We start from the raw sequence: 22,851 nt of genomic DNA on the forward strand, positions 1-22,851 counted from the left end.
CTACCAATGGGGATGCAACTCACACACAGAGAGACGCACTACCTTCCTGTTTGTCAGTGCTGGTGGTAAACTTTCCACTGACATCTTCATTCAGAGGACCAATCTGACGTTTTCAAGCGTTTAGTCATGCGGAATAAAAATGCACGTATGCTGAATTCAAAAACTCTATTTAGGCAAATGATTGTCATCCAAATGAGGCAAATTAATAGCAGCAAAAAGTTCCGGATTATTGCAAATTTAAGTGAGTTTAGCAAATTAGCTCATTACAGAGCCTCCTTAACTTTTGCTGAAAACCTTTAAAATCTATGACAGCTGATATTTTAAAGAGTGGAACAAGAACAAAAATGCTGCTCGGCTTCCTGATATTCATATCTCTTGCATGTCTTTTGACTGTCCTCTTCCCTTAGAAAAAAGAAAAACAAAGATGCCTCATGTGTGTTGATATCTGCCCAAGAGGCTGCTGATTTGTAATTGTCCATCAGCCTCATGAAATGCGTGTCAATCATACTTTACTGTGGCTGATATCTTGACAGCTGTCAGAGTGATAATTATGGAAAGTGATGGAAGATATCAAGGTTACTTTCCATGAGAAGAGGACAACCACAATATCCTTCCTGTTCATTGAGTGTAGTTAATGTGTCTTTCTGTCTCGAAATGTTTGATAAAGGTAAAAATGTTCAAACCACCATGTGCTCGCAGGTTTATTTTAATCAGCCAGACTGGAGAATATTTTCAGAAAAGTCGTGAGAGCTGGCAGAATACTAGATTATGAAATTCACATAAATGAACTGTGAGCAGTTTAAAAGCTGTATTGCACTTTTATTAAATGTGTAAAAAAAAAAAAGAAAAGCCCCCAAAAAGAAACAACAAAAAAAAAAAAGTGTGTAACCCAAACAAACCAGTGAGGCTACATAACACAATCAGTTCATTCCTGCACAGAGCAACTGTATTCAGCAACACACATTTAGCATACAGTGACACAGGATCAAAATTTAAAGGTAATTCAGAGGCAACAAAAGCAACTCGCTGCTGTCACAGAAAAACTGAATGTCATGTTTTTTTTCCTTTTATTGTTTTATGATTCTTTTCCTCAAAAAAGCAAATAACCGGTTCTGAAATTCTATAAAATGTAAATCAAAATAAATACTGTATAACGGTATGTGTGTACTTTTTCAGAACAGTACAAGTTTATACACAACTTTCCTCATTGTCTAGGACTCATACACCCACATGGATGAAGAAGCGAAGTGCCTCATGTCCGGCAAAGGGAACAGTTTTCAACAAGAGCGAAGGAATCTTAAGCAGACGGTGACTTTAACAGATCTTGTTCACTTTCAGCGTGAAGGTTAATCGATCAGGCACTACCAGGACTCTGTGACCTGTGGATATTTTGAGTTTGTGTGTCCGCAACTCAGCAGCCCTTTTTTAACAAACAACCTGATGTGCTGCATTAAAAAAAAAAAAAAAAAAAGTGGAGGGATAAATTCAGCTCTGAGAGACTAAAATAAACACTTCACATAAATGAAGACGACCCATTTTCACTGTAACACAAAGGCATACGAGTTGCCTGCTGACTGGTCAGGACCATCCATAGTAAAAAACTATGTAAATGAGCGACATTCTGCATAAATACGAGTACGTCCTTAAAGCCGTATAATGAAAACTGCTTTTCAACATCCTTTTCAACTGATTAGGTCAGCATCCACAGAGAAGGAAAAGAGTGAACCAGTGAGCTAAAAAAAAAGACAAAAAAAAAAAGATACACCTACACATTTTCCGATTGAATGGTCCTTCAAAAAGTGCTCATGGCGATGGAAGTTGAGCAACATGAGTTCATGTTCTGATTTTACTTTTGTGAAAGTTGTGAGAAAGGTGTGTGGTTAAAAAAAAAATATAACCTTTAAAAGTTTACTTCTTTTTTTCCTTTTATGTCACGATCTCACATTCAGCTGTGTCGTCCACAGTACGTGGCTTAAGGCTAGAGAAATCTTTTCATAACATTTCTGCAAATTTCAATAGAGATTGTCACAATTTAAGCACTAACAGACTTTGATCATATTACATTCTGTACAAATAAAAATATATTGGACACAAAATTAAATAATATAAAAAAATGATACAAAGTAACTGCACATAATATATTTTCCTGTTTTTAGCTTCTTTTCAGGGCTCTACTGTCTGTGCATTAAAGGATGCATGTTAACGGCCATGCAGAGCCAAACGGTACGTCTTCATATTGTGCAGGAGCGCAGCCCCCGAATCCCTTAAACAGTAATTTAGTAACTGGGCTCATCCATGTCTTCATCACTCCAGTCAGGCGGTGCATCTGTTCCAAAATATCGATCCCCAAAGTTTCCTTAAACACAACAAAAATGAAATCAGTAAAAAAAAATGTAAATACAGTGCAACAATGTTTTTTTTTTGTTTACATTTTAAATGACTTAAAAGCCTCCTGGTTTCCCAGCATTACTCACCTATGCCGGGTATGATGTGAAAAAGATCATTGACCTTCTTGTCGACAGCTGTGGTGATGATTTTGACCTGTGGGAATGCGTAAGCCACTGAATGGACTCCCATTTCAGCCATGAGCAAAGAAACCAGCAGGATCTTGTCTTCTTGCACGTCATGATCCTGAAAATGAAAACACACCCATGAAAAATCATCTGCACGTGGAATGCAATTCATTGCAGGCGAGGTGGATTTGTGAACAACTGGGCGCACCCACCAGCAGGACTCGTACGGCCATCATGGCAGCAGCTCCAGTGGACACTGTGCAGTCCATTAGAATCACATGGTCTTCACTGATGTCTTTCGGTAGACGTAGATAATGGAGCTAAAAATGTGCACAGACAGGATGTGGGTTCACACTAAAATGTTACACACATGACCTGCTATATGTAGATGCAAAAATCCTCCAATATTACAAACAGCTGCTGGCAAGCCAGGTCCAGCTAACTGTGAAAACATGTTGAAGTAAACATTTGTTTAGCCAAAATTATTTTTCCCACGAGTGAGCATGTGGAGGACATGCTCTCGGTGTAAAATATTTTACACAGTTCTAGCTCGTGTGTGAATTTTAGCTTTGTACCTCTGGCTCTCCTGTGTCCTGGTTGGTCTGGATGAGGATCTTGCCAATGCGGACGTCTTTGCAGACGGCCCTCAAAGCCGGCTCCATGGTCTCCCCGGCTCTCAGGATGGACACGCCTGTGATCTAAAGAAAACAAAGAGGGGAAAAAAATGAAGCAGAGGTTAATTGCATCAATTTAGGCAGAGACAAAACTCTTCTGAATGTTTTTTTTTTTCTTCTTTTAATTAAAAATAAAGCACGGAGAATACAGCAGGAAGTAAATGGAGTTCACTCACCCTCTTCCCGTGGAAAGTCCTGCCTTCATAATCCTCTCCCTGGGGGGTCTGGACTACGTGGACCTGAGATAATATTAGAAATCATAACAGCTTTAGCACAGTGCTATACTCTACCACAGTAAGGAAAATATATTGTGACAAGCTACAGTGAATGATGAACTGTCACGTGCATTTGTGTAATGCACACTGTATGTTATGATAAAGATATGGAAACTTTCCACTGTGGTAACTTGATAAGTTTCCATACTCGTGCGGCAGGCCAGTACAGTATGTCTATCTGATTTTCTTTTGAGAAAATAGATGGAGAGATTTTTTTTCCATTCAACTGTGTCTTTTCAGACTTCTCCCCATTTCAAGGCCACATACTATACCTCACTCTCTTTGTGTGACTTGTCAGCATCTTTCTATTGAGTGGTTTTCTCATGCTTTCTTTCAGCTCTCCATCTGTGGCAGTTATCTAATTGTTTAATGCCCTAGTTCATATAAAGAACTACCTTAATTAACAAAAATAATTAAGAAGAAGTGCCATGCAATACTACAATTAAAACAGTGTAGCTTTGTGTTTGGGACCTGTGAGGGGAGGAAGGAGAGGGCTCGCTCGATCAACAGGCGCATCAACCTCTTAGAGTAAAAGATGAACTCGTCGCGACTGGTCTCCTTGTTTCTAGATGTGATTGAATGGGAAAAGGAGGACAGAAGATTTATTCTGCAGCTTTCTGCAGTGCGTGTTTGCATGAAAACAAATGCAGTTATTAATGGAACAAATGCGCTTTCTTAGCTTTTACCTGATGATTGTATGCATGCCCCTGACTTGAGGTGTGCTCTCCAGAACGCTGAGGGTCTGGGGGAGGGGTTGGGCCTGGTGTGCAGAAGCCAGGGCTGCCCTGTAACCACGGCAACAAATAGCAGCACGGGGGTGGTACACGACGAGTGCAGCGGAAAGAGAAAAGATGGACAGGCGCGTGAGTACAATGCATGTGAAAGCAAGTGCAATTAAGACTGCTTTGCACGCATGTGTACAGTATGTGCAAGGTCTCACACGCGTGTGCAATTATGCACTGTAACACACTATATGTGCATGCAAAAAAACATTAAAAAATAAACAAATAAAATTAAAAAATACCCCCAATAAACCCACACAAATAAATTTTCAAAAGCAGTTAGTGCAAAGTTGATAATGGTAGTGTACCCACTGGAAGGAGAGCGCTTGGGAAGACACACACACACACACACACACACACAAAATTGCAGAGCACACAGGGCCAGTGTTGGGTATTTCAGTGGGAAATAACAACACCACAGAGACCGTGATAATGGAAAAATAGATTAATTTCAAAATTATAATTATACACATACAAATAAAAAATTTAACTGTATGATATAAACACATGCATAATTAGTTTGCCATGATGGGTCTCTACTTATAATATTCCCCATGTTTGCATGAACAAATATTAGTTCTGAATGTCTTGTTAGCCTCGCTCTCCCTTGGACTTCAGGGGAACAGACACACTGTTGCAAATCCTCAATGATGCGGTGTTGTTCACACTACAGAATCGGCAGTGCCACTGAGATACACATTAGCCAGATGCAAAGAAAAGAGAAATCATAGCATGTCTGCTCACATATCCCAGCGAAGTTTCCTCTATGGGGAGGGGGGGTTTTCGATGAAATACAACAATCACGACAGAGGGGACACAGATAGACAAAAACAAACAACAACAACAGATAAGAGGAAGAAAAATGAGAAGAGACACAAAAACAGGTGGATGAAGGGATGAAGGGATTATCAGGCACAGTGAAAAGTGTGACAGCCGGAACTGCAAATGTCTATAAGACATAAAAATGTAATAATAATAATCATAAAAAATACAATGTGAAAAAGAAAGCAACCAAGTTTTGGCTCAGATTTTGATAACTATACCCATGCATCCCTTGCGAGTACGCGTGGGAGGTGCACAAGCTATCGTGTGGCTGTCACTCTTACATTGTGTAGAACAGTAGAGGTTGGTATTTCAGCTCACAGGCCCCAGCACATCCTGTGTCTAAAGACAGACACCAAGCTCACTTCCTCTCGCTCTCTGTCTCAGATACTGTGGCCGACATTCAATGGAAAAACTCAGCTCTTTGTAGTAGGGTATTGGAAACTTTCTCTGTGGCTGAGGCATGCAATAGTCAACAATAGCTGTAGCAAGAGCTTCCTCTCTCTCGTTTTCAGTTGTAGTCACTCTCTCTCTCATTCTTGCTGCTGCTGAAAGGAGGGGTCAGTGACTTGACTCATTGGTGTATTTTTAGACACAGAAGGCAGGAAGAGTGTGAGTTGCCATTTCTTTAAAAGGTAGAGTGAAGGAAAACCAACACCTTTACACTGAATGCTGGCTGCACCACGCCACCTTCAAACGTCTGATCCGAGAGCAGATTTTAAAGGTTGACAGCAGTTTGTTTGGTCTACTCGTCCTTATTCTATGCTGGTGTGGACCAAGGCTCAAATGTGTATTATGTCCCTACTGACGGAACACTAATTAGCCATATTTGGTTCAAGATACAAGAATGCTGCCTGGTGACGTGTCACGGCAGCCAGCACATCAGTGGAAGGTAGAGGCTGGTTTTGCTCTTTGCTGATTTGACATATGGCATTTATTCTCGCTCTCCGAGTACAAAGCTGGAGCAGTAGGGGAACTGGGCAGATGTTGAGGAGAGAACGATATAAAGGATAAAGGCCACTCTACCTGACGCTGAGTTCCCGCTGTAAGCAATGGAGGGATTTGGTGGGGGTGGGGTGAGAGAGGAGTCCATCAGCAGCATATGTGTTAGAGAGTGTGTATATTGTGAGGGAACAAAGCAAACTGCACTGTAGGACAAAATGCTCAGACAGGCAAGAGCGTGCCTTTGGTGACCAGTGATTAGTGCATGTTGCACAATAAATCCAAAAGTGCGAGAGGCCACGAACTGACATCATGAACTATGAAGACGGGACGTTTTTTAGGGCTGCGCAACTAATGCTGCATAATTATGTATTAGGATGTAATGTTGCCACAGTGATTAAATGTATTCCTAAACTAAACACCTGGAGATGAATTTGGTTTGAATTGATGCGGGAAAATAACCACAGCAAGAGGTTAATATTGTTAAAACAGTGTTTGATTTTAAAATCTGATGTGTAGAAACTGCTAATTGATGCAAATAACTTCTGCTTATTTCTGTCAGCCAGCTTCTCTTTGCATATATTCCATATGTGAAAAAACGACTTTCAGCTGCTCCCTTATTCACAAGAGGTCACCACAGCTGGGAGCGCCGCACTACCTCAGTCTGATGCAACCCCAAAGGGATTTGTGTCTCCTCCCAGGATTGAACCAGGGAATCATTTGCTTGTTAGGTGAATGTATAAACCACTGCACTTATGTATGAAATGATAAGCAAAGAGAAACAGAAACCCTGCTTTGATAGACCACATTTCAGAAAAATTTCATTCAACCTTCGTCTTAAAAAGTGCTTTGGCATCAGATTCAGAAAATGACTAATAATTAAACACTTGTAGTTTTTTTTTTATATGATGTCAAGTTTTTTGAGTGTGCCACATAAGCACAAAAAAAGGAGGGAAAAAACAAAGTATCTAAAAGAAGTAAAATAGCATTATGTTCTTGACCCAAATAACTATAATCAATAATTGTTACAAGAAAGGTTTGCCAAATAACGAGTTTCTAACAGTTTTTCCACTGAGGATTAATGGTTACACTTTCCCCATTCAGCCTTTTTTAACGCTGTGCAGTACATTTTCCATCCACCAGAGGTCGCGATTTTGCTTGGAATTAGAGGCACGAACTGAAGGGCAACCTGCACCTACACCCTCATGAATGCAATAAGATGACTAGATGTAGTGAGTCAGGCACCATTAAAAAAAAAAAAAAAAAAAAAAAAAAAAAAACGAATGAAAGCTTATAATTCTCTATTGAAATGTATGTGGCATGACAGATTTTCAGCGCGTGTGTTTGTGTTTACATCTGTAAGCTCTCTTACCTCCTCCAGCTGACTGTGAACATGTTGTACAATCAAATCGATTGCCACCATGTTGCCGCCACCTGACAGGATAAAAAACAAAGCATAAAAATGCTGCTGAGCAAAAGTCCAGAGTGCAACAACAGTAGATTAAATGTTTTATACTGAAATTAAAGTTTACATTTTTTTGAGGATTGTTGCTGTTATAGTAATGGTTATGTTATACCGATCCTTTACATGTAAATATGTTGGTATATACACTCACCACGTGGCACCACAATATCAGCCAGGCGCATGGTAGGCTCAATGTATTGTTCAAAAGCTGGCTTAACAAACTTGTTGTACTGCTTGATGACCCCCTCGATATCTCGGCCCCTTTCTGTGATGTCCCTCCGCAATCGGCGCACCAGACGGATGTCAGAGTCTGTGTCCACAAAGATCTTCATGTCCAGCAACTGAAAAAACATAACACAGGGAAAAAAATGATTAGCTAAGCAATAAGCTCTATAACACACATTCACACACAGATGACATGAAGATGGCCAGTTTAACAAACCACACAATCAAATTTTTATAATTAAGTGATAGTTTTCAAACTTTGGCAGTATCAGTATCAATTCTGAAAACCAGTCAGACATTCTAGAAAATGTCTGAATGAATGAGCTGACTGCAAAAATCATCTCTGGCAATGGCAATGTAGCTATAGATGAAAAATGAATAAATATTGGATGATAATTACTGAAAATGTTTGTTTCTGCCTTGCTTATAATTATGATTTTAACAAATCTTTAAAGAATAAAATACATTAACTGCACTGCAGTTAATTAAAATACCATAATTAAGAAGCAATGATTCAGAATCATTTATGTTAAATTGATGACATTTTACAAGTGAAAAACAAGCCTGTCAGCGCCCTCAAGTGGACAAACAATGTAATGGAGATCCACTTCCTTTAAATCAGTATTTATTTTCTCTGCATGTATTAGCTGACATACAGTACATACACACAAATTAGGCTTTTCAATTTGTTTACTAATCAGGGACTAATATGCATATACCGTATATATTAAAAAAATGGCTAAACTCTTACTTCTGACTTCATAAAGCATAGCACCTTAATTTGTTCAGCTCAACATGTCAGAGGCTAATGACCTTGCCTTACCTGCAACAGTTCTTTATCTGCAAAGGCCATGATTCCCTCAAAGATGATAACACTGGCTCCATACACTGTTTTCTGTGGCAGACACACATGCATGTAATAACATGATAAAATTTATATACAAACATAAAATTTATATACAAACAATGCCACTGAAGGCTGGAAAACAGTACACATAAAGTATACAGATATATTGCAGCAATCATCATAAACTGCCAGGCCTATGTGAATGTCTGTGGCAGGCAGTAAATAAAAAATAAATACAAGTAGAACAAATTCACAATAGCGGTCTGTCGGAGACCATCTGGAGATGTACAGCTTTACAATATAGCTAAATCTATAGAAGGAAGGATTAAAACCCTCTTAGGTAAATAAGAAACAGGGATTAGTTGCAAAAGGGACACGCTACTCAATAATTTCAAAATACAAAGCCAAATGTTTGGGCATGTGCATTCATCCTTACCCAGTCCTTTTGTCTCCCATGAGTTGTAAAGTCATACACAGGGATTTTCACACTCTTGCCCAGTTTGAGTTTGCGCAGGGTGTGTGTAAGCAAATCAAAGTCAAAGGCATCTGGGTGGTCAAAGTTATAGTCGTTACTGGCAGCCAGTGTCTGCTGGTCTGGGGACAGGACCTGAGGATCGCCACAATACTGAAGTTAGAGTCTCTCACCACAGCATGTTGTTTTTCAGAAACATACATTAATGTTTGCGTATCAGAATTTTTAAAAAAGTGCAGTCAAACCTAGATACATTCTCAAATATTACTACATAACCAACAATGGGTGGTGCAAAAACACTTTGGCACAGATCACCGATCAAGAGCGGTTGAAGTTAGGGGACCTAAATTTAGGAGAACATCATGTGCCACTGTGACGTCTGTAAGAGGTGGTATGTGCACGCGTATGTCTGTCCTTAGGGTGGCTGAGCATTAAAAACCCAGTCCTGGTATTTGGCAGTTAATGAGCAGCAACACCCCCTTCTCAAATGAACTGATAACACACTTATGCAATAAACCCATGTTACAGATTCTGTACAGGCTTAAGCATCCCCCACTGAAGAAAGAATATAAAAATGCATAAATTAAATAAAAATAAATGGCAACCTTTTGTAATGTGGTGAGCAGACCAGCACTCGCTGAGGGCTACAGTAGCACTGGTCACTGGTAAATCCCTCCTACTCTGCACAGTCTGAGCTGCCGCTGTCAGATTTTGACAGGATTACACAACCAGAGAGTGGGTGGAGGTGTAGAGGGGCAGGAATGATGGCTCTTGCTATCCTGCTCTCTACATCTCTTTTTTTCTCCCCATAACACACATCCCCGTGCCTTGCTTTCAGCACTGCCTCCTTATATTTTATCTACTCTGTCTCTTCGCTCTCTAGCCAAACCTCTTTTTCTCATTTTCCCTCTGGGATCCAAAGGAAATCTTTTCTTCTCTCTTTCACACTGTCTTCTGCACTCAGTCTCACTCTTTTTTAACCTTCCTTTAGGCCCCTGGGTGGTTAACAGCCATACAAGACAGATATAAAGTGATAATAGAAGAGTTTCTTGGAGTTATCACATTTCATCTCTTGGAACTATAAACACTGATTTTGGCATGCAGCAACATTTAAAAATTCAGATAACCTTTAATAAGCTTAAACAGATGTATCATTGCATGCAAAAGGACACACACATGGTTTAGTATGTACCACACACAGAGGGTGAACATCCATACCTTGTAAAAAGAGTCCATTGAGAGTAGTACAACCCAGGGAACATCTAAAGCTTCAATGATTTTCCTTGCTACAGTTGTCTTTCCTGAAGCGCTGCCGCCACACAGACCTAAAATTGAAAATTGACAAACAGCCACTGAGTACCATTTCCTGCATGTTTCATTATACAATTCAAAGCATAGTCACAGTCAAGACGACCTGCAGAAGTTCAAAAAGTTCATCAGAACAGGGAAGAAAGGTGAAGTGACCTCAATGTGGTGTGGCCAGATGGGCTGGTCAGAGTATTTCACAAACTGCTGATCTATTAGGATTTTTCCACACAACTATCTCTTAAGAGAATGGTCCAAAAAAAAAAGAGGCAATATTCAGCGAGCGGCGGTTCTCTTGGAGAAAAGAGGAGAATGGCCAAACTGCTTTGAGCTGACAGGGAGGCAAACATAACTCAAATAACTACTCATTACAGCCAAAGTAAGCTGAATGCACAACACGTGGAGCCTTGAAGCCGATGGGCTACAGCAGCAGACGAGACATGGACAAGCATGGATCCGATCAGTCAGACATGCTTGACTTCCAGTTACAGCTCACAGACGCGCAGCTTAAAGCAGATAACCCGTCCTACCAAGTCCTACCATTAAGCAATGCTTTAATCTTAAATATGATCAGTCTATCTCTATTAATGGGCTGCGTGCAATAGGCTTTTAAGGTAGCAGTAATTAAACCATCACAAAGCTATCACTTGAACCAGTTGTCTTAGCTGAGACGAGTGATGGCATGTCTCCAGCCAATCTCCAGCCTTCCTTTTATCTGAAAAAATCTTGAAACAGTATTTGTAAAACAGCCAACTGATCATCTCCAGAGGAATTTGAAGAGTTTCAGTCAGGATTCAGAATTCATCACAGTACAGAAACAGCATTAGTGAAGGTTACAAATGATCTTGGAGCCACCACTAGGGACAAACAGAGACTACAGCGCGTTGTGCACTCTGCTGAGAAGGTGATTGGCTGTAACCTCCCATCTCTCCAGGACCTGTACACCTCCAGGACACTGGGGCGTGCAGGTCGGATCACAGCCGACCACTCTCACCCTGGGCACAGACTTTTTGACCCTCTCCCCTCAGGCAGGAGGCTACGGTCCATACGGACCAGAACCTCCCGCCATAAGAACAGTTTCTTCCCCTCTGCTGTTGGACTCATGAACAATTACCCTAAGACTGTTACCACCACCCTCCACAAACGCTGATGACCCTATGTCTATGCACCTGTCTGACTGCACTGATGTACATATTAGTGGAATATAGTCTACATTCTTTTATCTTTTAATTAGTCTCTGCACTGTATATTTTGTAATTTTGTAATATTGTGCTATAGTTATAGCTCTAATATCTCTGTATATTTGCAATTTGTATACTTGTATATTGTCTTATAGTTTTTATACTTATTTGTTTTTTTCTGTAAGCACGAAGTACCGCAGCAATTTCCTAATGCTGTGAACCTGTTCACCCATATGGCAATAAAAACCTTCTGATTCTGATTCTGATTCTGATCTTCTCATGGCCTCTGACAGTGGACTCATCTCTGTGCTTGTCCTGTTAGACCTCAAGTGCAGCTTTTGATACTGTTGACCATAACAATTTATTACAGAGATTAGAGCATACCATAGGTATTAAAGGTATGGCCCTGCAGTGGTTTGAATCATATTTATTTAATAGATGCCAATTTGTTCACGTAAATGGGGAGTATTCACACACTAAGGTTAATTATGGAGTTCCACAAGGTTCTGTGCTGGGACCAATTTTATTTACATTATACATGTATATGTAAATTAGAAAGCATTGTTAGATTATTATTAGAAAGCATTGCATACATTTTCATTGTTATGCAGACGATACCCAGTTTATCCATCCATGAAGCCAGATGACATACATCAATTAGTTAAACTGCAGGAATGACATAAAGGTCTGGATGACCTCTAATTTCCTGCTTCTAAATTCAGATAAAACTGAGGTTAATGAACTCGGCCCTACAAACCTTAGAAACACAGTGTCTGACCAGATACTTACTCTGGATGGCACTACCTTGGCCTCCAGTAACACCGTGAGGAGTCATTTTTGACCAGGATTTGTCCTTCAATGCACATATTAAACAAATATGTAGGACTGCTTTCTTGCATTTGTGTAATATCTATAAAATTAGAAACATCCTTTCTCAGAGTGATGCTCTGAGAAAGTTCATACATGTATTATTTCTATGCTGGGCTACTGTAATTTATTATCAGGCTGTCCTAAAAGCTCCCTGAAAAGCCTTCAGTTAATCCAAAATGCTGCATTAAGAGCACTGACAGGGACTAGTAAGAGAGAGCAGATTTCTCCCATATTGGCTTCTTCACTGGCTCCCTGTTAAAGCCAGAATTTAATTTAAAATCCTTCTTCTCACATAAAAGGTCTTAAATAATCAGGCCCCATCTTATTTTAAAGACCTCATAGTACCATATCACCTCAATAGAACACTTTGCTCTCAGACTGCTGGCTTACTTGTGGTTCCTAGGATATTCAAAATTAGAATGGGAGGCAGAGCCTTCAGCTTTCAGGCCCCTCTTCTGTGGAACCAGCTCCCAGCTTGGATTCGGCAGACAGACACCCTCTCTACTTTTAAGATGAGGCTTAAAACTTTCCTATTTGATCAAGCTTATAGTTACGGCGTATCAGGTGACCCTGATCCCTCCCTTAGTTACACTGCAATAGGCCTAGGCTGCTGGGGGGGGGCTTCCCAAGATGCAATGAGTGTTTCTTTTTTACTCACCTTTTTTTCACTCTCCATGTGTTCACTCTGCATTTAATCATTAGGTATTTGCATCATAGACGTGCAGCCGACAAATCTACAGCAACTGTGTGATGCTATCATGTATGGACCAAAATCTCTGAGGAATCTTTCCAGCACCTTGCTGAATGCCATGAATAATTAAGCCAGTTCCAAAGTCAAAAGGAGATCCAACCTGGTACCAGCAAGGTGTACCTAATAAAGTGTCTGGTAAGTGTACCTTCAACTAGTGCAGTGCAAACATGCTAGCACTAGTTTGACAAAACATGCTTCAGTGTATGCTGAGGTTGCTTTAGGCTAATGAACAGAGGCATGCAGAAACAGTCAACAGCATTCTTCATAAATATTCCCAGTAACAGGTTAACCTATTTTTCAGAAGCTGTCTTGCACAGAAGAATCCAATACTTCCTGGAAGCAAAGCAGACCCATCTTTAACTTAGTTAAAACAGCCACACTTCACCCAATGAGGAACATGTCAGTTAATCCCCTTTATCACTAGTATAGCAGGGGTTTCCTGCATTTCAAAACAACTCTGGCAACAACCAAACAAGAAAAGTAAACTCTCCTGTAACCAGTGTATACAGGGTTTAGGTTATTCAAGCTTACATATATTTTTTGTTCATAAATATGGCCAAAAATATCAAGAAAATGGATTGATTTCTGTTAAGTAAGGTAATATAGACCACAGGCCTGCTTGAAGTCAGGAAAAGCCTGATCGCTTACTTTTCCAAACACTATATATTTGCACTTACACAAAGTATAAGCTAGTGTAGTTTATGTTAAATTATAAGCTTCCTAAATTCAAAAGTAGAACACTAAGGTACTCAACTCTGTAACTGAAACCTTAGACTCATTACTTAATCTAATCTAGGGCTGTTCAGAGAATTCACTCAAAGTTCATAGATAGTATTTTTTATGAGGCAAAGATAAAAGTAAATCAAAGAAAGTTAGTGTTGTGACATTGCATGCATCCAACCCCAGTTTCTTACCAATGACAAAAGCCTCTTTGGACTGTGCTCCATGTTCATTGTACCAGGGTGGGCGACCAGCAGTGTAGATGGTTCGTTTGGAGGTGCGTAGCAGAGGAGGCTCTGACTTACACTGGCTGGTGGTCCTCTTCCTGGGTGAAAGGCCTGGGCTTAGTGACGGGAGAAGCCGGTCGAGCGATCCATCACCGCCTCCACTGCAAATCAAGAAACACACAAGAGGACAGCACATTACTGCCTGGAACAAAAAAAAAAAAAGCAACTTTCCTTTTTGTCAATGCATGTTTCTGAATTTTATAAAAACTTATGATTTTGTGTAAAAGCGTAACTCCAACATTCTCTATGTTGGAAATCTCTTACTTAATAAAGCCTGTTAGTTGTACCCCTTGTATCTAACGCACGCTGACACGTCAGACACACATATACAGTAAAGGCACTGTTTGTGGAATGTAACCATGGAGTGAACAGATTGACTAAAGAAAGGTGATCCAGTTAGTTAACAGTAAACAACAGTAGTCCTTCCTGTTTATGCTTCAATCTGTCAACTTTGGTCTTTTCTAGTATAACTGCTGCAGGCACTCATGTACAGACTATATAACATATAACATTTGGAGCTTCCCATAACTGTGTGAGAACTTTGTAGAGCCAAGGTGATAAATTATGCTTTGCTATTCCATTGTATTTAACTACTTGCAAGGATCGCATGTATGCCACTGAAAAACAGGTAGTTACTGTAGCTAAAAACACTTACTTACAGTATATGTTAGCAGTGGAGAAATGCTGAGTCATCTAAGTGAATACAGTTTTGTGATCGTTTTTTATAAGTGAAAAACTCGCTGTAATAATGTGTCATCACAGCTATCATAATAAAAAGGCCCTCATAAACAAATGACAACAAGCTAATTCAAAGCAGGTACAAGGTGCAGAGAATGAATTTGCAATGACTATTCAAACTAAACACGATGTCTCTCATCTGTTCTGCGAGACAGAGTAACAATAATGTTCCACTACACCCACTGCAAGAGATTTGTGTCTAAATACTAAACAGCTGTACATAAGGGCTACTGTAATAGCTTTTTAACTCTTGTAAATGTTACTTAACCTATACTGAATGTGAGTTTAATTTTGTGCCTTTACAAACACAAAGAATGAGCGTCGCCATTCAGCTGGTAGTTGTAACTAATTAAGATTCAGAGCAGAAAACAAAGTAGGTACAAAGAACTAGTCTTAACACATTGCTCAGTCACCTCTCTATTACTTCCTCTAAAACAACAACTTCACTTCTCTTACAGAACTCTAGTTTGCCAGTGTCTCAAGAATCTGCTGTGCCTCAGACTTTCGAAAAACAAAACATTACAGTGTTACGAAAAAGCCACTCGAATATCATTAGTTAAGCAATCAAAAGTAGCTCCAAGATTACCACCCAAAATCGGTCATTGTTTAACAAATACAACATAACATCTGTGAGTGATACGTCTAAGTAACAGTTGCAACACTTACTGCATAATCCGAGACATCCACACTTCACCCAGTGAGGACTGAAAAAACCCAGATGCCATTGCATATAACAGTCTGTGTAAAAAACAAGTCCTAGATGTTCCGCTGTTGTCCAGTCAACTGTCAGCCTCCACACCTTTATTTAGGCCATATACCTACCCAGGTGGACTGTCAGCAGCTCAGAAGAGGAGCAAACAAGAGAGAAAGATTTATCTTATCTCACTGGGGTCACCTGAGCTTAGATGGAGCCGGGGAGTGGAGTGGGAGACTGCATGAATATGGGGCATAGCTCACTCAAGTTGGGTTTATCAGTTAAAACCCAACCAGTGTGCAATAAAAGATTAGCCTAGTTGACTGTGCTGAATCACACCCTTGTTCTGTGGTTTCACTCATTGTACTCAACACTCCAAAACATTACATGAATGCTGCACCTTTGTGACAAGAAGTTATAGTGTAGGGTACCTGAGAAGGCACTTACGAAGCAGACATCTAAGCCCAGCAGATTGAGGGTTAATATTAGCACCAAATGAAGACACAATGTCACATCTAATGCCAGTATGCTACATATTTTTCTTTGGTTTCTGCACAGTGGCTGACACAAACTGTAAATTCACTCAACCGAACCTTACAAACTGGCTAATATTTGACATCAGATTTTTAATTTATGAAAGAAGATTTCATAAAATGATAACATGTAATACTAGCACAATACGATTGTTTCTCAACATAAAAAAAAATTGTTATTGTCATGCACATCAAATTTGCACACGACAGATACCACAGTTCCTAAAGTATTTCCTAAAGACAAAAACAAAAACCAAGAGAGCTTCAGTTCAGAGTTGTCTTTCCTGTTTATCCACACTGAAAAGAAAAACTGCAGACACTTATAACTACATACAGCCAAATGTTGTCCAGGTCACCTGAGAAGGAGAAGTATATTAAAAGAAATAAAATGCACTTACCTGCCATCAGCTCTTAGTGTCCAACAGCCAGATATTCTAGCTCCTGAGTAAGCTGGTAGAGCATTCATGACTGGAGAAAATACGAGGGAAACTTCCAGTGTGTGTACTCCAAAAAGTTGTGCTTTAATCCTGTACTACTGCCAACGGCTATGCTCAGCATTTATGTTCATATGCACTCAAACACACACTTAACAGCGCTCCCCTCTGGAACATCACACCCAGAGAGATGGCGATAGAAGGTGGTTAATGTACAGGGGAATCAGCTTGGATGAGAAACGAAACTTTAAACATCTGCTTAGCTTTCTGTTTCTTCCATTCTCTCAACAGAGCGAGAGAGAGAGAAGGCACTGCAGCTTGACAGAGGAGGCGCACTCAGTGTGAAACTACAGCTCTTCCCTCCTCTTTCACTAACTCTCTGCTCCTCCCATTAGTCGCCCAGCCAACAAACGTAAGAGGATAACCTGCCCTCCAGATTATGTTCATTAGGGTGTATTAATAGCATCAGGTTAGAACTAGACCTCGCCACTCCTGGTACACGAGCGCACACACACACACACACACCCACACCCACATATGTAAACACACACAGACACATGCCAAGCTTGGGTCATCTGTCTTTGGCAGTCGGTGCTGCAGTATGTGGCTGGAGGTGAAAGAGGGACCAGAAGAGAGCGACAAAGATACAAAGAAACAAACTGGGGGGGAGGGGGGGGACTGTGGAGCAGTCACACAGCCAGCAATTATTCTCCTCTGATGTTGACGCAGTTGGCTGAATTCACAACAGAGACACCTCAGGCTGTGTTGGGGAGGTGAAGAGAAGGAGAGAGAAAGGAGAAATAGAGGGGCGGGGTGGGGTGGGAGGTTGACAGAGAGGAAGGGCAGTGGGGAGCTGATGTGCTTTTACCCTGTGGGGACGTGCAGTGTCTCTGTGTGTCTTATACCAAGTCTAGAGATGTCAGCAGCACCACAGCAAACACACACACACACACACACACACACACACACACACACACACACACACACACACACACACACACACACACACACACACACACACACATGCCTGAAGAGCAATGTCCCCTCCCTGTCTTCACTCACAGTGAAGACTAGGGAATAAACAGCATGATGAAACCCAACACTACCTCTGCCGCTCTATCAGCTGACAGTCTTAGGAACAGCCCTGGGAAACACAAGCACACACGCACGCCCTTACACTCCTCCCGAGCCACAACTCCTGCAGACAAACAAATCATTATGCTCCGAGTTCAGAGGAGAGGGACTAATTGTTTTCCAGTGCACAGAAAAACAAGTCAAAAAGCTGTGGAGTCCACCATACGCTTAGAGCAGCTGCTAGATATAATTTAAATATGAAAGCATTTCCAAATATTTGGGGGCATAGATTTGACCAGCCCTCATTTCTGTTTACTCACTTATTAATGCTACAAAGAGACGGAGGGGAATTCAGTGTTCTCCTCTAATCTGAACTGTAATGTTTTGGGACTGTTACTGTTGCTTTAATCTTCACTGAGAGGACAGCTGCAAAGCAAGAAAGCCACATTGAAACAAGAAGCCTGAACTGGTTGCTATGCCAAACACTGAGCCATCTCTCTATGGCCCCAGAGACGACACACAGCAGGGTTACAAGGCCTTGGCTTCACTAACACTAAACCTAAAACTAATACTGTAAGCACGCTATGAGAAACATATTAATAACAGCATGTAATGCTGACTTTGCTCATGATTAATTTAAACTTCAATAATTTAATATTTAAAAATCAAATGTATTTCTCTTGAAGAGATCTTGATTGGTACTGTCTAAATAAATACGGTGTTTTTGTGTTGGATTATATTCTGGTCACCAACTAAGTGCTTTCATGCTGTCATTGTAGTGTGTGTGTGTGTGTGTGTGTGTGTTTTGCAGCTATATTAAGATGTAATAATGTGAGTATAACTTTAAAGCCTGAGTTTTGTGTCTACAAAACAGGAACTGGAACAGTGAACAGTCCAATGCAATAACGCCCTCTTGCGGATTGGTGAAGTATCCAACTGCAGCGTGATCTCACGCAGACCAGCAGCTGACCAACAACTGGGCCAACTGCTTCAGCTAGAGTCTTAGTTACCTACCCCAATGTTATTCTATTCTGTTACCTTATATATCCCATAGTAAGCTGACATTTGTCAGAAATGGGCGCTTTACTCATGCCGCAGTGCCTTCAGAAAACACCAAGGCGCTTTGATTTCCCCCTCTGTTAAATGAAAGCTCTCTTACTTCACTTTCTCTGCTTTAGCCTAGCTGTTTAATTCTCTCTAGCCATTCGCCTTATTCCTTTAGGTAAGTGAGCATATTTCCGTTAGCGTTAACTGTGTTTTAAGAGTGTGTTTGGGGGTGATTTCTTGGGTTCATAAGATTACAATTAGGTAACGGTAGGAGACAACCTCGTGTAAAGTAAGATGACAGATCGTAAAGTCAAGAGAGAGATAGTGGACAAAACGACGGATTCAAAAAGTAGGCCTCGGTTTTATGGTATATATAATAAGCTAACAATCACAAGACAATGTAATTTCCAGGCTGTTATATTATATTAGTTACACTACCATTAGGGGCGTACAGCGTAACAGGTCGTGTTTCCGTAAAGATGCTTAATACAACTGCAAGAGGAAAATGAAAAAATATATCTACCGCCAGAATAATATACTATAATGTCAACGGTTTCGAGGCAATCCCCAAACTCTAAGCGTTATACCTGCTCGGTATAGAGGAAGTTCTCTCTTCGCTGTCCATCGCTGAGCGCCTGTCTTCCACGCTAACTACAGACATCGCAGCCCTGTTGGTGATCAGGTGTTGAGAGCGCAGTCACGTCTGAGGCATCATGGGACTTGTATTTCATCAGTGTGATCGATATCAGCTTCCCGCCAGCAGATGGACTTCAAGCCCCAGAATACATGTGACCAGTTTTTGTATGTACAATATTTTAAGCATACAGGACCGTTTACAAGCCACGTGTAGGTCGGAATGATGATTTATTTTTTAAAATTATTTTAGTGTTACATTATTCAATTTATATTTATTTTATTTTCATATAATTTATATATAAATTTACAGTGCAGTGCAAAAGTCTCGAGCCACCCCTCGTTTCTTTACAGGCTTTCTTGCCACTTTTTAAAGTGGTCTTGAACAATAATTCAACAGGATTTATGAAGGTCATTCAATGTTTTTCTTTGAACATTGGCTGCTTTTTCAGTTATTTTCAGTCCACTCCTTGTAACTGCCCATTTTTAGAAGAACGTTATTTTGTTTGTTAAGCCATTTAACACTGGCCTATAAATCTTTCAAGCATAAAAAAATGCACCTAACTAATGAAATCTACCAGTGTTGTGTGTACACATAACAGAAAACTTGGCAAAGAATTAATTTTAAATTTTGTCTTTAGTATTTAGTGGTGTTGGTGTCTTATCAAAATTGTTGGAGTTATGAATGTAGAAAAGTACCAGTAAATTTTGATCCCAAAAACATTACACATGTAGTAAAAGCATATCGAAATAGAAAGCATATAATGGAACACTTTAAGTGGCCTCCCCAGAACGCAGACCTCAACATTACTGAAGCAGTGTGGGATCATCTTGACAGAAAGCAGAACAAAAGGAAGCCAACATCCAAAGAAGAGCTTTGAATGTCCTTCAAGAAGCCTGAACTATTCCTGAAGTGGTTTGCCAGTGGCTGCAGTCTTTCTTAATAACAACAATGATGAAGTTTTTCAGTCTGCCTTTAATTTGCGTCACAGTACAGAATCTGCTCGCTTAACAGTTTTTAATTACCTTATATGTATTGTTGGTGCTGATGACTCTGCTGTACTTGCACCATGACCTTGATTTCACATCTTGAGCAGTGTATCAGTATTTGTGGCACTGCCCTGAACTGGTTCAAATCTTACATAACTAATAGGTCCTTTTCTGTCAATACTGGCAACTAACACCGCCCCCTTAACCTGTGGCGTAACTCAAGGTTCCATTCTGGGTACAATTCTGTTTTCAGTGTATATTCCACAATTTCGGTCTATATTTAACGTAAATACCTTTGTAGAAAGGCGCTTTGTGACGTTCAGTCCATTCACTTGTATTAGTTCACAGCGCAGCAGGCGCCTACGTATATATGTCACATGACCTCTTTAAAGTCATGTGACAACCTAATTTGCATATGGAATGTTCACTTTAAAAAACTGTTACATTAGACTATTTGATGTCTTTGATGTTTAACCTATAAGTAGGGAAGCGATACAGTTTAGAAGTCAGTCTGTTTGCAGCTTCTATGTTCACAGCATTCGATACTTCAGCACCAACTAAGCGAGATTTGAAAATATTTGAATTGTTATCAGCCATCAAATCAAGATAACAAAATGTCTAAATGCTCAGGAAAGAGAACTAACACCGACCTCTCTGACAGGAGTGATCAGTTAGAATACCCCCGTAAATGGGATGATTACCCCGTTTACAAGGGTGATTGGGGTGATAGCTCACCTCTTCCCCTCGATCCTGAAGTCGACACTGAATACTGGGGATTTTGTAAAGATGTTTCACTTGACAGTGATGCCAACCCCGATGACCGTGATGATTATCCTGAATCCCTCAGATGTGCATCTGATCACAGTATGCAGGAGGAGGAACATCACGTCGACAAATACAGATTCAGTGATGTGTGCAGCGAGCTCCAAGTCGCAGAGACAAAAATCCAAGAGCTGCAACTAAAGCTGAACGAAACAATGGAAAAAAATGCAGAGATGGTGAAAGAGAAGGATACAAAATACTCAGAGTTAGAGTGCAAGCTCCAAGAAATGGAGAAAAAAAATGCAGAGATGGTGAAAGAGAAGGATACAAAATACTCAGAGTTAGAGTGCAAGCTCCAAGAAATGGAGAAAAAAAATGTAGAGATGGTGAAAGAAAAGGATACAAAATACTCAGAGTTAGAGTGCAAGCTCCAAGAAATGGAGAAAAAAAATAAAGACTTGCAAGAAAAGTTTGATGAAGTCCTGACTAGAAACAAGCAGCTGCTTATACATCCGGAACAACAGCACGCAAAAGGCTCAAAGCTGGAATCAAAGCTGCAAGACATGGAGGAAAAAAATGGCTTGCAAGAAAAGTTTGATGAAGTCCTGGCTAGAAACAAGCAGCTGCTTATACATCAGGAACGACAGCACGCAAAATGCTCAGAGCTGGAATCACAGCTGCAAGACATGGAGGAAAAAAATCAGACCTTGCATGAAATGCTTGATCAAGCATCAGAAAATAAAGCTGTGATTCTGAAAGAGAAGAAAGATTTGAAAATCAAACACACAGACATGAAATCAAAGCTGGAATACAGTGAAAAGAGGTACAGGGAGCTGCAGGCCACAGTAGAACACCTGAAGAAACAAATTAAAAGCCTACAAGGATTGCTTACTAAAGCCCAGCAAGGTAATACATCTGTGGTCAAAGAAAAGGAGGCTAAATACAGAGAGATTCTCCTAAAGATGGAAGCAAAGATGCAGTGCAAGCTTCATGAAGTCGAGGACAAAAATGTCCAAGTGCTTAAGGAGAAAGAACAACTGGCCAGATCTCAGGGAAAGCTCCAAGATGTTCTCCAAGACTCTAAAAAGAGAAACAGAGAACTCGAGGAGAAAAACAAAAACCTGGAGCATTGCAAGGATCAGTTGGAGAAAATGTGTGCAGAGATGCAGGGCAGGATGGACGCTATGATGAGTAAAAATGCACAACTGGAAGAGCTGTGTAAGAACGCCCATCACAAAATAACGGAACTGCACGACGAGAAGCAGCACCAAGACTTGCAGTGCAGGCTTCAACAAGTGCAGAGTCGAAGTCAGGTACTAGAAGACATGCATGGCCACTTACTGCAGTGCAATAAAGACATGCAGGAAGCTCAGGAAATCCTGCAAATGAAATATACACAACTGGAACAAAGGCATGCAGAAAAGAATGGAAAAATTGAAGATCTCGAGCTAAAGTGCAAGGAACTCAAAGAGGAGAATGCAGAAGCTCTCAGTGATCTGCACACCATCACACTGCAGTACGAAGAGCTGCAGGAGCGCTACCTCAGGAAAAAGAATCGCTTCAAGCGCCTTTTCTGCTTCTTCGGCTGAAACACAGCTCGCCTCGTCTGCCACCATCTTTGATCGATCTCCTGGACCGTGACCTCGCCTCGTCCATCCTCCAGCCATCCTCTCTATCCCTTTCTTCTCTCTCCCTCCTTATTCTTTTCCTTGCACCCCCCCAACCAGCCTCGGCAGATAGCTGCCCCTCCCTGAGCCTGGTTCTGCCGGAGGTTTCTTCCTGCTTAAAGGGAGTTTTTCCTCCCCACCGTTGCCG

The 22,851-nt window shown here is 40.6% G+C and overlaps 1 protein-coding gene across 10 annotated transcripts; it reads right to left on the minus strand.

Annotated features, from left to right (window-relative positions):
• Nucleotides 1-924: 924 nt before the first annotated feature.
• Nucleotides 925-21,151, minus strand: uckl1b (uridine-cytidine kinase 1-like 1b). 10 transcript variants are annotated; one of them, XM_030733647.1, is made up of 15 exons: nt 21,010-21,151; nt 14,039-14,232; nt 10,236-10,342; nt 8,982-9,152; nt 8,522-8,593; nt 7,625-7,814; nt 7,381-7,442; nt 6,093-6,109; nt 4,149-4,247; nt 3,934-4,027; nt 3,364-3,426; nt 3,089-3,211; nt 2,726-2,833; nt 2,475-2,631; nt 925-2,356 (listed from the first exon to the last, which is right to left on the minus strand). In XM_030733647.1, the coding sequence occupies exons 3-15, from the start codon at nt 10,251-10,253 to the stop codon at nt 2,277-2,279; spliced, it is 1,254 nt and encodes a 417-aa protein (XP_030589507.1). In that variant the 5' UTR covers nt 10,254-10,342; nt 14,039-14,232; nt 21,010-21,151; the 3' UTR covers nt 925-2,276. The 10 variants fall into 10 exon arrangements, with proteins under 10 accessions (XP_030589507.1, XP_030589503.1, XP_030589500.1 ...); XM_030733643.1 differs by lacking the exon at nt 21,010-21,151 and adding an exon at nt 19,239-19,429 and having other exon boundaries at nt 14,150-14,232; XM_030733640.1 differs by lacking the exon at nt 21,010-21,151 and adding an exon at nt 19,239-19,428.
• Between the last annotated feature and the right edge of the window lie 1,700 nt (nt 21,152-22,851).

Source organism: Archocentrus centrarchus, chromosome 7, assembly GCF_007364275.1.
Source record: "Archocentrus centrarchus isolate MPI-CPG fArcCen1 chromosome 7, fArcCen1, whole genome shotgun sequence".
Lineage (NCBI taxonomy): Eukaryota > Metazoa > Chordata > Actinopteri > Cichliformes > Cichlidae > Archocentrus > Archocentrus centrarchus.